General features: G+C 53.1%; 1 protein-coding gene across 2 annotated transcripts in view; it reads right to left on the bottom strand.

Annotated features, from left to right (window-relative positions):
- The window catches only part of NOC2L (NOC2 like nucleolar associated transcriptional repressor), an 81639-nt gene that overhangs the window by 52266 nt on the left and 15615 nt on the right, over nucleotides 1–13758 (bottom strand). For both annotated transcript variants that reach the window (XM_044996672.1, XM_044996673.1), the window contains exons 9-11: nucleotides 13635–13748; nucleotides 12662–12850; nucleotides 8974–9113 (exon numbers count right to left, since the gene is read on the bottom strand). In XM_044996672.1, coding sequence (XP_044852607.1) covers nucleotides 8974–9113; nucleotides 12662–12850; nucleotides 13635–13748 — 443 coding nt within the window. The remainder of the gene's footprint in view (nucleotides 1–8973; nucleotides 9114–12661; nucleotides 12851–13634; nucleotides 13749–13758) is intronic.

Below are 13758 nucleotides of genomic sequence, written 5' to 3'. Positions count from 1 at the left end.
GGGCCGAGGCTGGCATCGGTAAGTGCATGCCATGTAATTTACAATCACAAAAGCCAGGGTTATAATTAGCCGTCCCAGCCCTGGCTGCCTCAATAGAGGCAGCGCAGGGCTTATGGCTCAGGAAACTGAACTAGGAAGGTAACGGCCCAATCTCTCTCTGGCCCATCTCAATTGGTAACTCATTAGTGCTTATGCAGCACCCTCATCTCAGCCCCATTTTATAGGTGGGGCCACAGAGAAGAGGCGCGACTCAGCCCACAACATGCGTGGGGGGCAGAGCTGGGAATAAAGAAACCGACTCCGGGCCCCCCTCTGCTTTCGTCACTGGGCTGAGGCCTCTGATCCACCAGCCCCATGGAGAAAGTCACTTGCTATGAACTGCACCTCATACTGATGCTCTTAGCGCTAAGAAAGGTGCTTTTTAATGCGGTTCCCAGAGAACAGCTCTGCTTCTGAGAAGCGAACCCCCAAAAGAGAGACCCCCGAGCAATGCAGCAGAGAGAATCTGCATCACTGGGTGACATAAATCACTCCCTTTCCCACCCCCATTCCACCAAATAGTGAAATAATTATCACTGGATCCATTATGGAAATAAATCTACTTTGCACCCGCATGCTGGCACCGCTGGAGATGACGAAAGCCTTCCTCAGGAATTAATTGATCGAGGGATAAACCTGTTAAAGGTATAGATTTATTGTAAACCCAGGCCATTAATTTCAGAGTGCTCCGCGGAGCGGCCATCAGCCTAACCTCCCGATGGCTGGGACGGAAGCGGAATGAGCAACGCAGCAGGGCCCCAGACTACGCTGGGGTGGGGGGGAGGTCTGGCTAGTCCCTCGAAGGCCCAGCCAGGCGTCTAGCGCAGGCTGCTGAGTTTACAGCTCATGCTTCCCATTGCAAAGGGGAGCGCTCCCGAACCTTCCCCCCCCTCTGAACGCCTGCCCAGCTCCTCCCGGGCAGGCGGGGCCCGGGGCGTGGCACAGCAGGAAACTGACAGCCTGAGGAGGATTGTTTTCACTCGCTGCAACTCCTGTTACACTGCTGGGTCGCCACAACCTGCCTGACGGGGGAGGCTGCAGGAAGCCACCTCCAACGTCCGTCTAAGCCCAGCCAAGCGGCGGGCTGTTCCTGAGATGCCAGGGCATCTCCACGAAAGGGGGGGCTCCTGCCCTCTAACACGCACAGCCTGGCGGAGCTTGGCGTTTATTCCATGTGCTGGAAGGGCCCCAAAGCAGGTTGCACTGGGCAGTCCCAGGGTAAGCTGAAAGCTGCACACAAAGGGGGGGGCACCCCAAAATGACTGGGGCAGAGGCACCTGAGGCAGCAGAAGGAATCGGAGGAGCTCCAATGGAGCAAACTTCTCCCTGTGTTCCAGTGGCTGGAGATCCCCAGCCCAGCCAGACCCACTGCGCCCTTTTCGCTCTTTATTTGCGGAAGCGATGTAGGACCCCAGCAGACCAGGTCCTCTCCCCCCTTGCAGCTGGGCTGGCATCGCCTCTCCCGCTCCAACCCTCCGCTTTCCCTGCGCTGGATCCCATCTGCTCCCGATCACGTGCAAGTTCAAGCCGCGCTGGGTCCATTTCTCCAATGCATCCTTCTAAATACATTTTTAATGTGTTTTATACACCGGAGAGCGGCTGGCGGGGTGGGGAGAGGGAATAAGAAAAATGAGGGAGCTAATTCTGATGTTAGCAGGCAGCCCTCTGCTACTAGTTATCTTGTTTAAGCACATTTTAAATTCTGCCTTGGTCCCCGCCTGGAGCAATAAGGCTTCGACGGATGGTAATTTCTCCCCAGTCCCCTCCTGTAATGAGGTGGTGTAGCGGAAGGAACTGCACACCGACTGCCCCCCCGCCCCCCACCATTTGTCTCTGTCCACCAGCACTTTTGCAGGAAGAAAGCGCCACCTTCTGGTAGAAGGAAAAGAAAAAACAAGAGGAGGAAATTATTTTCTCCACGTTTTCGATATTATTTTATTTGCTCCTGTGCTACGCTAGTTTCAAGATACGCCCGTGAACAACCAGCCGAACCAAGATCAGAACATATTTAAGGTTTCAGGAGAGGTGCAGCACAGATCCCCCAACGCTGAGTACGACAAACACAGAACAATACCAGAGTGAAGACAGCCAGCGTACTCCCTGCCTCCTGCAAGGACGCCTGCTCCCAGCCACCAGATACTTATCCATCCCAGTATCAGAGGGGTAGTCGTGTTAGTCCGAATCTGTAAAAAGCGACAAGGAGTCCTGTGGCACCTTATAGACTAACAGACGTATTGGAGTATAAGCTTTTGTGAGCAAATACCCCATGCATCTGACGAAGTGGGTATTCACCCACGAAAGCTCATGCTCCAATACGTCTGTCAGTTTATAAGGTGCCACAAGACTCTTTGTCGCTCTATCCATCCCAGATGCTAGTGGCCCCCACTCGGGGGGGTATATCATGGCCCTTCGAACATGTTAAACTCCCCTCTGCGCTAGCTCAGCCGATGCACCCAGGTGGCACAGGGACCTGGTCAGGTGTATCTAAGCCATCACCAGTGTCTTTGGCAGCCTTCTTTTCCCCAGGCTGAGCAAGGTTTAAAGCGGCTCTAACTCGACAGACCGACTCTCCCCAGAAGAACGCCAGGCTGATAGGGTGTCATTTCCCCACAAGACCAGGTTTTATTCGCTAAAGAGCCAGGGATGGAGAAATGGGCAAGAACTGAACTGCTTTCCTTGCAGCACAACGGCTTTAAAAATACCACCACCCCAAGGAGCTGATGAGCATTTGGGCGAATGTAACTTCACGCTTTCCTCCACGCACTCCCCCAGCACGATTTCATGCTCCTGGGAGCAAGCGTGTAAGGAACGGGGAGCAGGTGTAATCAATCCTCTTCTTTGAAAGATCCTAAGGCCAGATCCTCAGCTGATGCAATGGGGCAAAGTGCCACCAAACGAGCTTACACCAGCTGAGGATCTGGCCCTACATTTGAGAGAGAGTAAAAGATACAAAACCCTGTGAAAGCTAAATGGACTGCATCGTTCCCATCCCCCACTCCCTGGAGAGCCCCTACCCCTAAACATACAACGTTGAGTAGCTGCATCTCTCCACTGATTGAGATGCTGATTGAAGATGCCTACGGCAAGTTACAGTGAGAAGAAATAACCCAACGGCCCACATGGGAATCCAACCAGCGTGTGTGTGTTACCCATAAGGAAGGGGGTGGGAGGACAGACAGAGAAGCATGCGGGAGCCTGGTCCCTCCTGAATGTTTTGCAGGCCCTTGGGATAGCTCAATGGTTTGAGCATTGGCCTGCTAAACCCAGCGTTGTGAGTTCAATCCTTGAGGGGGGCCATTTAGGGAACTGGGGTAAAAATCTGTCTGGCAATTGGTCCTGCTTTGAGCAGGGGGTTGGACTAGATGACCTCCTGAGGTCCCTTCCAACCCTGATATTCTATGATTCTTAAGCACTTCTCACCGGTACCCCCTGCTGTGGTCCCGACGGATCCTTGGGTTTCATTTCTGTGCTGTTACCGCTGTTCCAAAAAGGCAGCCATGACCCGGGGCCCCGGAGAAGCCCTCTGCCCAGCAGCTGGAACTGCAGGATTGAGTCTGGCAGCAAGAGGACTAAGGAATGAGACCCCATCATTTACCACACTGCGTTCTCTCTCTTTCATGCAGGTTTGCTGACAGCATCCGTCCTCCCTTACACCCTGGCCTGGATGTACCACTGGCTTTCTCACCAAGGGACCTAATGCAGGATCTATTCCCAGCTCTCTCCCCCCCAAAACCCATTTCCGGATGCAGTCCCAAACCCTCATTGCTCTCGTTACGTGCTCGCTGCACAATGCGCCAGGAGGCTCTGCACATCACACATGCCGGCAAATTCTGTTTGCTGCTCTCCCCGGGACTTTCCACATTCACCTTTCTATGGCCCTAGACAGCGGATTTATCTGCCCGGACAGGTGGAAAACTGCCTAGGCTTGTCTGCAGGACAATTAAAACACTGCAACAGCAATGGGACACTTGGGGGGGGATAGCGGGAGGGGAAGGTAAAGAGAACCCTGACAATTACTTAAACCTGTTTATCTTCATCACCCCTGGGAGCTCTGAGACCAGCCGGGTGGCATTGGAGAGCTGAGAATCTGGTTACAGCGCTCACAGGATTTCAGAGATCACCAGTTTCAGAAAGGCATCACCTGCCCATGATTGCCAGCAGTTTCAAAGCACAGAGTACATTTTTCCTTCCCAAACTGGAAGGGTAGGAGAGGGAGATGGCGTAAAGTTCTCAGCAGAAAAGAAGGGGGGAAAAAAAAGAAGAGGTCACACTTCTTCAAGCCCAGATGCTGCCAAACACCCACAGAATCCAAATATCGACAGTGAAGTCACTCAAGACGGCAGAGTTAGGGAAGTACCTACCTACAGCTACAGCAGTGCTAGCCAGCGTCGGCCACGTGTAGAGAGCATGTAGCAGGTTGCGACCACACAGCAAAGTGTAGCGCAAGTGAAAGGCTCTGGCAGAGGGGAAGTAACAGGGAAAGGCTCCTTCCCTGCCACTGGAGTCTTTCCCCTGGGGCTGGGGAAGGCTCCAACGGCAGCACACGACGCTGCTAAGAGCAGTGTAGACGGGGAAGCGTGGCTTAGGTGAGTAGGTTACGTACTCGCGTTCATACCCACACCCATCGCACGTGCCTGAGCCGTGCTTCACCAGCTACCCCGAGATTTCTATCCGTGGAGGCTGGGCTATGCACGTATGTGCTCTATAGGCTGCTGAAAGCATCATCCAGGGTAGATGTACCTTAGCTGTAGTTGAATCTGGGTTTGATTCATGACTCTGCCACTGATTCCCGGTGTGACCTTAGGCCAGTGACTCCATCTTTTCAATCCTTGAGGGGGTCATTTAGGGAACTGGGGTAAAAATCTATCTGGGGACTGGTCCTGCTTTGAGCAGGGGGTTGGACTAGATACCTCCTGAGGGCCCTTCCAACCCTGATATTCTATGATTCTCTCGACCTGTGGGGAGGGCAATCCTTCCTTCCTCCCACCCTGGGTCTGTCTTGTCTGGTTACCCTGTAAGCTCTTTAGGGCAGGAACTGTTTCCTATTTTATATCTGTACAGTGCCCTGCACAACTGGGCCTTGATCTCAGTTGGGCCCTGCAGTCTCCACTACATCATAATAAATAATAATAATGTTAACTGATTACCCCACCTTGCAGAACTCACAGCTGCTCAGCTTTAAGAGAGATCCCCAGATGAACTGCAAAAAGCAGTGGGGCAAATCTATCGCTGGTGTGACTCCTCTGACGTCAGCAGAGTTGCATCAGGGTTGAATTTGGCCCGTTATGCCTGTCTGCTGGAAGTAGGCAAATAGTCACCATGCACCCCAAGTTCTCCCATCATACAACCGGGTTTTTCGTTGGTGTGCAAATAAAAGAAAAAGATCAGAGGCTAATTACACTGAGAAGCTCCTAAGTCAACAAGGCTTCAATCCCCCTATGACAGCAGCTCAGCTCTGAGATGCGGTAATGAACGGACCCATTCAGGTGTTTGCGCATGGATAGCTCTCTCTTCTCCAGGGAAATAAAAGGAGATATATCACCTTTGGGAATAAAAACCCAGTGCCATAGCAACGCTGCCTCCTGCTGTCGCTGCTCTGCCCGGGACAAGGTGTGCAAATAAATAAGAGGCTGTTTGCACCTCAAGACGCAAAAGCACACGAGACGCAGACAATCAGAGCAAGAGGGCCCCACACCAGGGTACAGAAACCCCGTGGCTCTCAATTCACCTGCTCCCTTTCTGCAGGGGTGCTAGAAGCTTATTCCTGTAATGGGACAGCCGAGAGAGCGTGTTCGCATTTCCACGCATGAGCCCTCCCAGGCACTGCATTGTTTTTAACGTGTTTATTTCCCGCACTGGATTTTTGCCTGCAGGCTGACTTGTGGGACAGTTCTCAGTGCGACGGGGCCACGAGGCATGAGGGTCGATAATCTCCGCTAGCCGAGCCTGGGCCAGTAAGTGGATGCGGGCACAGTGTTGCGGGAAGGGCTGTGTCAGTGACAATCTTTCCTTCAAGTCAATTAAAAAAAAAAAAAAAAAAAGGGCCACTGCCCAAGCTAGGGGGTGCTGTGCTCCCGGCAGAACTCTTCTGCAGAGAGAAAACTGAGGTCTTATCTTCTCACGCACCCCGAGGGTCCCAGGACACTCTTTACACACGAAAAGGGGGCAGCACCGCAATCAGACCCAGACACCACGGTCTAACCCCTGTCATTAGACTATGCTGCCTCCAAGTCTACTGTCCTTTCAATAGGCGACAGTACAAAGAAAGGGATCACCCAAACTGGCTCAGGGACATCCAACACCTCTAGAGAATCAGAGCCTGGAGAAGAGGAGTTTCAGATTCAGGAGGAGGCTGGAGAGCCATCGGTCTTGGATGGTTTCGACGCAACAAATCCTGCATCTGGGCAGGGGGTTAGACTAGCTGACCCTTGCGGTCTCTTCTAACTCTATGGTTCTAAGGAACAGGCTCATCAGGGGGTTGGCTGTGCTCTCCGCGTCCTGTTTGAAGTGGCTGTGCGCTCTTACGCTGCTGCTGGGTTCTACCCCAGAAGCGGCTGCATTTCAGCAGTGGATGATGTGACCGCAATAGAGAGTTTATGGTCCTGATCCAATCAGCGCCCATAGAAGTCAATGGAATGACTCCCACTGACTTCTATCGGGCTCCTCCCTCAATGAAGGAAGCGGCACAGCTGCAGTGCTGGGGCACAGACATTATCCTTAGAGAGGCAGTGGCAGCCAGGGCTTACGTCCCATAGCAGGACTTCAGCATGTACCTAGCGTTGATGCTATTAAGGGGACATTATGTTGTTCAAAGAGGAACCCTTCGGATAAGGCACGACACCAAGAGTCCATCTGCCCTGGTGGAAATTAAAGGCATCAGCTGTTCCCGCCACCACACAATGCCCTCTTCTCCCAGAAACTGGCTCTAATGCCTGACCCTGTGTGAGCCGCTGTAAGCCCGTAAGCACTTTCCCTTCTGCTTCTGAAGTCTCTGCACTAACACTGCTTTGCAGCCTGCCTGGGGTGTATGAAAAGCACGAACACAAACACAACACAACGCTGGGAAAATGCAATTCCCATTACCCTCCACTGTCTACAGCCCTCTCCGAGAAGCTGGACAAGAGAATAACTTTCCCCATCGATTTTGCTAGCTACTATTTGGCAAACATTGCCTCCACCTTCCTGCCGAGGCTCTGATGCAGGGAGAAACCAAGCTAGCTCCGTTTTGATTACCTCAATTTCCTGTCTACAAGCATCTCTGCTGATCCAGCAAGATCGGGCACAGAGCTGGGGCTTGCAATTGTTAGCTGCTGCTGCTGCAGTGCCAGAGGCGTGAGGAGCTCGGGTTAGGGAACGCAGTCTAGCAGGCTGGCCGCTAGGTGGAGCTTCAGCCTGCAAAGTGGTTTCACTGGCAGCGGAAGGTGCTGCGCACCTCACAAAAGGCACAGGAGATCTTACAGAAGTGGGCTCCAGGTTGCCAGAGACACAGGCCACAGTACAGACCAGCAGCAGCAATACCCCCCAGCTCTTCTACTGTGCTTTTCATCAGTGCGTCTCAGAGCATGACACATACGGTCAGTATCATGACCCCCATCTGGCACAGAGAGGGGGAGCGACTTGCCCAAGCTCACCCAGCAGGGAAGTTGCAGAGCCAGGAACGGAACCCAGGTCTTCCGAGCCCTGGTCCGACGCTCTATCCACTAAGCTACACTGCCCATAAGGGGGGGGAGGGGTAAGAACTATCCACACAAGAGCCTGCTGTAGCGTGGGGGCGGTTTTACAAGGGAAGAGGGAAAGGTAACTTCCAGAAGTGAACAGGGATCCCAAAGCTCCAGGTCGCAGGCTAGCCCATTACAAAAACAGGACAGAGCCAAATTCCTGCTCACTCCCTGCTCAGGTTAAAAAGACGCAGGCTGGACTAAGGCCCAGGTTACTCATTTCAATAAGGGACTGGGCTGCTTTGGTTTCTTTTCCAATGAGAAATCACACCAGGTCTACGAACGCAGGCGCTCGGCGGGAAGCGCAGTGGTGCTGGTATCAGCTGTTCTGTTCGCCGTCACGGCTTGGGATTCCGCGATGACCACAGGTGCCCCAATGTGAACCCCAAGGTGAGATGCTCCCCCTGGCTCTGCCACTGCAAGTCACAGGTTTCCTTGTCAGCACTGAAGTGTTTGCAGAGCCGTTCTGGTGGTTGTCAGATTGGCGCTAAGGCCAAGCACAGACCAGGCCTGGCTTAGCAGAGGTGCGTGGGTATGTCTGAAAGCAGAGGGGTTGCATTTCCCTGGAGGCTAGTGGAGAAGCGACTGTGCAAGTGCTTCTGATTAACGGGTCCAAAAAGTGCCTCTAATACTTGGGCCACCCACTCCTCCCTGTCTGCTACGTCACCTTCCCCTGCCCCCATCCTGAAGCTGCTTGCTAACCTAATAAATAATACTAACAATAATACCTACTAATAGATAGCACTTTGCGTCAGATGATCTCAAAATGCTTTACAAAGGAGGAATTATTATGCCCATTTTACAGATGGGGAAACCAAGGCACAGAGCGGTGAAGTGACTTACCCAAGATCCCCCAGGAAACCAGTGGCTGAGCCCAGAACAGAACTCTGGTCTCCTGAGTCCCAGTCCAGTGCTTTAGCCATTTGGCCACAGATGTGGTTGTACCAATGAGCTCAGTTAATGGACACAAAAGTAGCTTGATAAAGCCTCATAGTAAGTTCAAGCAGCATGGCAGCAAGTGATTTCTATAAATCACAGCTCACGAGAGCAGCCCTCCAGTATGCAACAGGACAGTCCCCTACAACAAAGGATTAAAATCTTTATACACCCTCCTGCCCATCCCCTATGTGACTATATGGCCCTCATCTGTCAGATGGGAAATCAGCGCCAAGTGTTTTATAAGGGTGGGGGGGGATAACTATCCAGGCCTACTTACTTAATGCAGCCAATGATGACCTGGGTCAGAGGGTAAATTAACGGCTCCATGATCTCGCTGGGGTAGATGGTACTCAGGACCCGACACCAGAAGTACAGGCAGTGGATGTACTGCCAGTTGTAAACAGACTGGTAGTTCTCCTACAAAAAAAAAAAAAAGAAAAGAAAGGCACACACGCTTGGCAAACGAATGGCTGAGACAGGAGCTGAATCTACTTTCTATAGATCCTTTGTATTCTAGAGGCAGTGCGGTCTAGTGGAAGGAGCGCACAACTGGGGACACTTGCATTCTAACCCTGGTTCTGGCCGCGACTAGTTACATTACACTGGGAAGAAGCGGGGCTGTGCTGTCAAGGCGCTAGTCCAGATTCAGGAGGACGGGGTGGTTAGAGGTTTGCACGGTACTTTGGAAATGCTAAGTGCTGCCCTAGGTGTGTTGTTCCTCGTGTCATTTATCTGCAGCGATGCTTCACAAGTGGAGCTCTGTCTCCTTAACATCTCAGCCCACAGCATATGGAGGGGCAGGGCCATGCTGTGTACGGGCCTTTCCCGTCCACGGGCTAACAGGGACAAACCCTGATCTCCCATGGGCAGCCAGGCTGGGAGATCCTTCTTCTGCAACTGAGCTGACCCCCTTCCTGGTCCACGCACACTGGAGGGAAGAAAAATGAACCTCTAAAGGTACAGAGCAGAACCAGCTTCCCCCAGCAACGGTCCTCTAAGATTCCCGCTGAACCCACCTCCCCTACAAAGTGACCTGCAGAACCACTATGATCTCACTTCCCCAGGCAAAGCAGGACACAGGGCCCAGCTGCTGCCACTAGGGGGCTCTGATTCTTCCTTCAATCGCAATATTGAACGAGAACCTCCATCGCTCAGATACCACGAGGACGGGCAGCACTTCAGAGCCTCGGGGAGCGTTACTGCTATTTATTTTGAAGATGTGCCGACGTGCCCTCACCATCAAAGAGAGCTTCACGCCGCCATGACCAGCCCGTCCAGCACACCCACCTCCCAGGAGTTTACAGACCCAATTACAAGGGGACACCATAATAGCGGGTTCCTCTTACAGAGCCGAGGGAAACACAGAAAAGCAGGACCCAGGGCGAGCTTTCGGCTTTATTTCTAGGTCCAGCCTGCACGTCTCCCAAGTGCCGCCTTCCTAGTTACCAGACAGACCACCACAAGAGGCCATTTGGCTACTTAACACATGCAGTGTCGCTGCAGTCCCAGATCACCCAGGCTGGCTCAGCCTGCCCAAGTGGTATTGCAAAGACCAGCCCAAGCTTCTGACCAAGAGTCAGGTGTTTTTTCTAGTTTCAAAATAAACTTGGAAAGTGTCTCCCGTCCCTGCCTGGTGCTGAGCAGCCCGGGACACCAGAAAAAATAAAAACCCTCCGTGAAAAAGCTATTCCCAGCCAGTATTTCCCACCCAGCCAGAAGCACCAGATAAAGTCCATGTGGAAGCCAGTTCTCTGGGGACTTCTCAGCCAGAGGCTGCAGACCCAAGAAGCTCAGAGTTCGGGAAAAAAAATCCCAGCTGCTGGCAGCTTCCACAGCTGCTCCTAGCAAGGGGCCTTTGGCTCCAAATTCCTCTCACCAAATGAGTTTCATTCATTTGCCAGCTAACAGGGACAAACTCCGATGACCACGGCTCATCTCCTCTTACGTGTGCTTGAGCAGGGTGTGCATGGAGTGGACAGTGAACTGCCTGCTTGAAGCATTCCTGAATTACACACAAGCCCAGCACCTTAGGTAAACATTCCCCGCTTCGCTCGGGTCGCACTCCCGTCCGTGCGGCAAGGCCAGCCGATGGCTTCTGGAAGCACCCGGTGCTCATTTCACACTAATTGACTTGTTGTTGGGATTTGGGCATACCAGTCGTGCCGCTGTAATTTAATCTCTCCCTCCATCCCCGCTTTCAAACCCCTACTGGGAAACCAACCGGATTTGGGGACTGTCTGGTCCACGGCTGAAGGTGTAGGAAGCCAATACAATCCAATTAGGGCCATATGCACAGGCCCAGACTTTGCTTATCTCGGCTGGGTTTATCCCTATGTCTGAGCATCTAGGAGATTTAATGGTAACCAATCCTGTATTGCACGGGAGCAACCGAACCACTAATCCACAAGGGTTTGTTTTCTCAAACCCGGGTAAGGACGGGATTAGCAACCTGACAGCGTAGGCAAGTCAGACTGGACATGGTCCAGATCAGGCCTGCTTCAGAGGGACTTAGCTGCTTGCCTCAATGAAACAACAGAAATGGCCTGGGCAGGTGACACAGGCTGATGGGGAGACGCGCCAGGCAGACACGGCAGTTGGAAAGAGCCACAAATAATGGGTGGTTTATAATCTTCCTTGCTCTGGGTTTTGCTAAGCACCCAAAATGTTAATTTCACACACATGGGAGGGTGAAGGGGAGAGATGCCCAGGGTGAGAGACAGAGAACATCTGCCAGGATCTACATAGCTTGGGAAGAGAGAACTACCTTGCCAGTATTTGCTCTCCACCTCCTTGCTACAAAACCCAAACAGCGACACAAACGGAAGCATTTATCCTCCCATGAGCAGCTGGCAGAACTCCGGGTCCCTCTTTCCTTTGGCAGAACAGCCACCAGCTGGCTCCTTAGTGCATCACAAAACAGGCTGGTCCCCTTTTGACTCGTCTGCCTGTTTCGTGGAACAAGTGCCTACCAAGCCCAATGCTACTGAAATCCCACCGGCACTACCTTCCCCTGAATTCTCCAAGGATGTCCCCCACGTGCCAGCTGACTTCCTCCATGTACTCCAGTGGGGTCCCCAACACTCAGTCAGCGCTCTCCCAGGGTGCTGGAATAATTTGTATAGTGGGGGTGCTGAGAGCCGTTGCATCAAACTGTAAATCTTGTACATAATGGAAACCATTTCAAGCCAGGGAGTGCAGTAGCACCCCCTGCGCCCCTAGTTCCAGCACCTATGGGCTCTCCCAGACACAGCATCAGAGGCTCCAGGGAAGGCATTTCCTGGGAATGACACCAGATCATGAAGTAAATCATCCACCCACCCCCTAAGAACTCCAAGCTTCCCCAGTGCCAGTAGGGAGTCTCTCTCAGAGAGAGAATCGAGATCCTGTCTCCATTTACACAAGGCCGTTCAACCCCAAAGAGACTGAAGCACTTTGCAAAACACACACGGGCAAGTCACATCTTGCTGGACTGGGCTGGAACAGGCTAGGCAGATGCACAACTTCCCAGAAGTCTGGAGTGGGGCATACCGAGCGGGAAGAGGTATTAGCCAAGGATGCTGGGGCAAACTCCTACTCAGAGATCTTTAAAGCTCTATGCTGAGCAGACTGACCCTGGTTTTAAAGGTCTCATCTACACAGCCTCCCACCCCCTTCCCGGTGCCGGGCCTGGAGCACAGCTTGCCTAAAGAAACGAGATGCCTTTGCTCAGGGTCCAGCTTGAGGCTGCAGGGTGAACAGGCGTTTCAGCCACAATGCTCCAACAGGACAAGCCGCTCCCTTCACTGAGCACGTCTCCAAACTGTCGCAACCAGCAGCATTGAAGCAGGGACCGGGATTTTTTCCCGTTTCACCATGCACAAGGCCACACATCAACCTGAGTTAAAGCCGACAGCGGGGGTACGTAACGTCAGCTTGCAAAGCTCCCCACATGGACTTCGTTCCCCAAGCTGAGGTTTGGAACCTACCTTCTTCTTCAGGGTCATGGCACTGCGCAGATGAATGGCGAGCTGGCGAATGTAGATGAAGGCGTGCTGGTAAGACACCTGCGTGTCCAGGGCGTACATCTCCGTCAGGGTGCGCTGCATGAAGTTGATCAAAGGGAGGACGTTGGGGGAGGTGAACCTGGAGTTCTTCACGTAGGAGATGTACATTTGCTGCAGGAAGAGGCAAGGCAGGAACCGAGGAGTCAGAATGAAAATCCGGGCAGGGAAGGAGCGCCCTCCAACAACCCTCAGCCAACAACTCGGCACCACCTGGCTTCCAGCACATCCGTGCTCGAGACAGGGGCCAGCCTGAGTGCTGCGGCGACTGAAGCCCTCTGCTTAGCCGCGCCATAGGCAGAGCAAGCCTCCTCATGGTGCCCCTGCCAGCGAGCCTCACGCCTGAGCCATTCGGGTGAGAGGGGAGCTCACACTGGGGTCTCCCCAGCACAGACAGTGTCAGCTGTGGGGGTGCTTTGTGCGACATAGATGTTTGGCAGAAACCAAACTCTCTTCACTCAGCTGGTCAATGGCCTTGTGACCTTCACACACAGCTGCCGGGGGCGCAGTGTTTTCCGACTGCAGGCAGCCGCACACGTCACCCGCAGTCTCTGCTCGGCACCTACATTGCCGCCCACGCCCTAGGACACTTGCATGCCTGTGTGTCTACATGCCCTCGGAGACAGAGCAGCAGCATAGCCCCAGCACACAGAGGTAGGTCACATGGCCTAGCAGATGGTGCACTGGGCTGGGACTCCAGAGACCTGGCTTCTACTCTCAGCTCTGCCACTGGCCTGCTGGGTGACCTTGGGCAACTCACTTTACCGCCCAGTGCCTCAGTTTCCCATTTGCAAAATGGAGATAATGCGTCTGGCCTCCTTTGCAAAGCACCCAGAGATCTGCAGATGTTAACAGCTAGGTATTACTGTTATATTATCAGAGCACACTCCGCCATTACCTTGAGCACGGGGTTCAGGTACAGCTCCTTTTTATGGCGGCAGATCTTGTTCAGTACCAGGAAGGCCAGCACTCTCACCGTTTCTTCGCCCGTGCTCCACAGACGGATGGCTTGCTAAAGAGGA

This window comes from Mauremys mutica, chromosome 21 (assembly GCF_020497125.1).
Source record: "Mauremys mutica isolate MM-2020 ecotype Southern chromosome 21, ASM2049712v1, whole genome shotgun sequence".
Lineage (NCBI taxonomy): Eukaryota > Metazoa > Chordata > Testudines > Geoemydidae > Mauremys > Mauremys mutica.
Note: the sequence above shows the minus strand (reverse complement) of the source record. Positions and strands in the feature narration are given on the sequence as shown.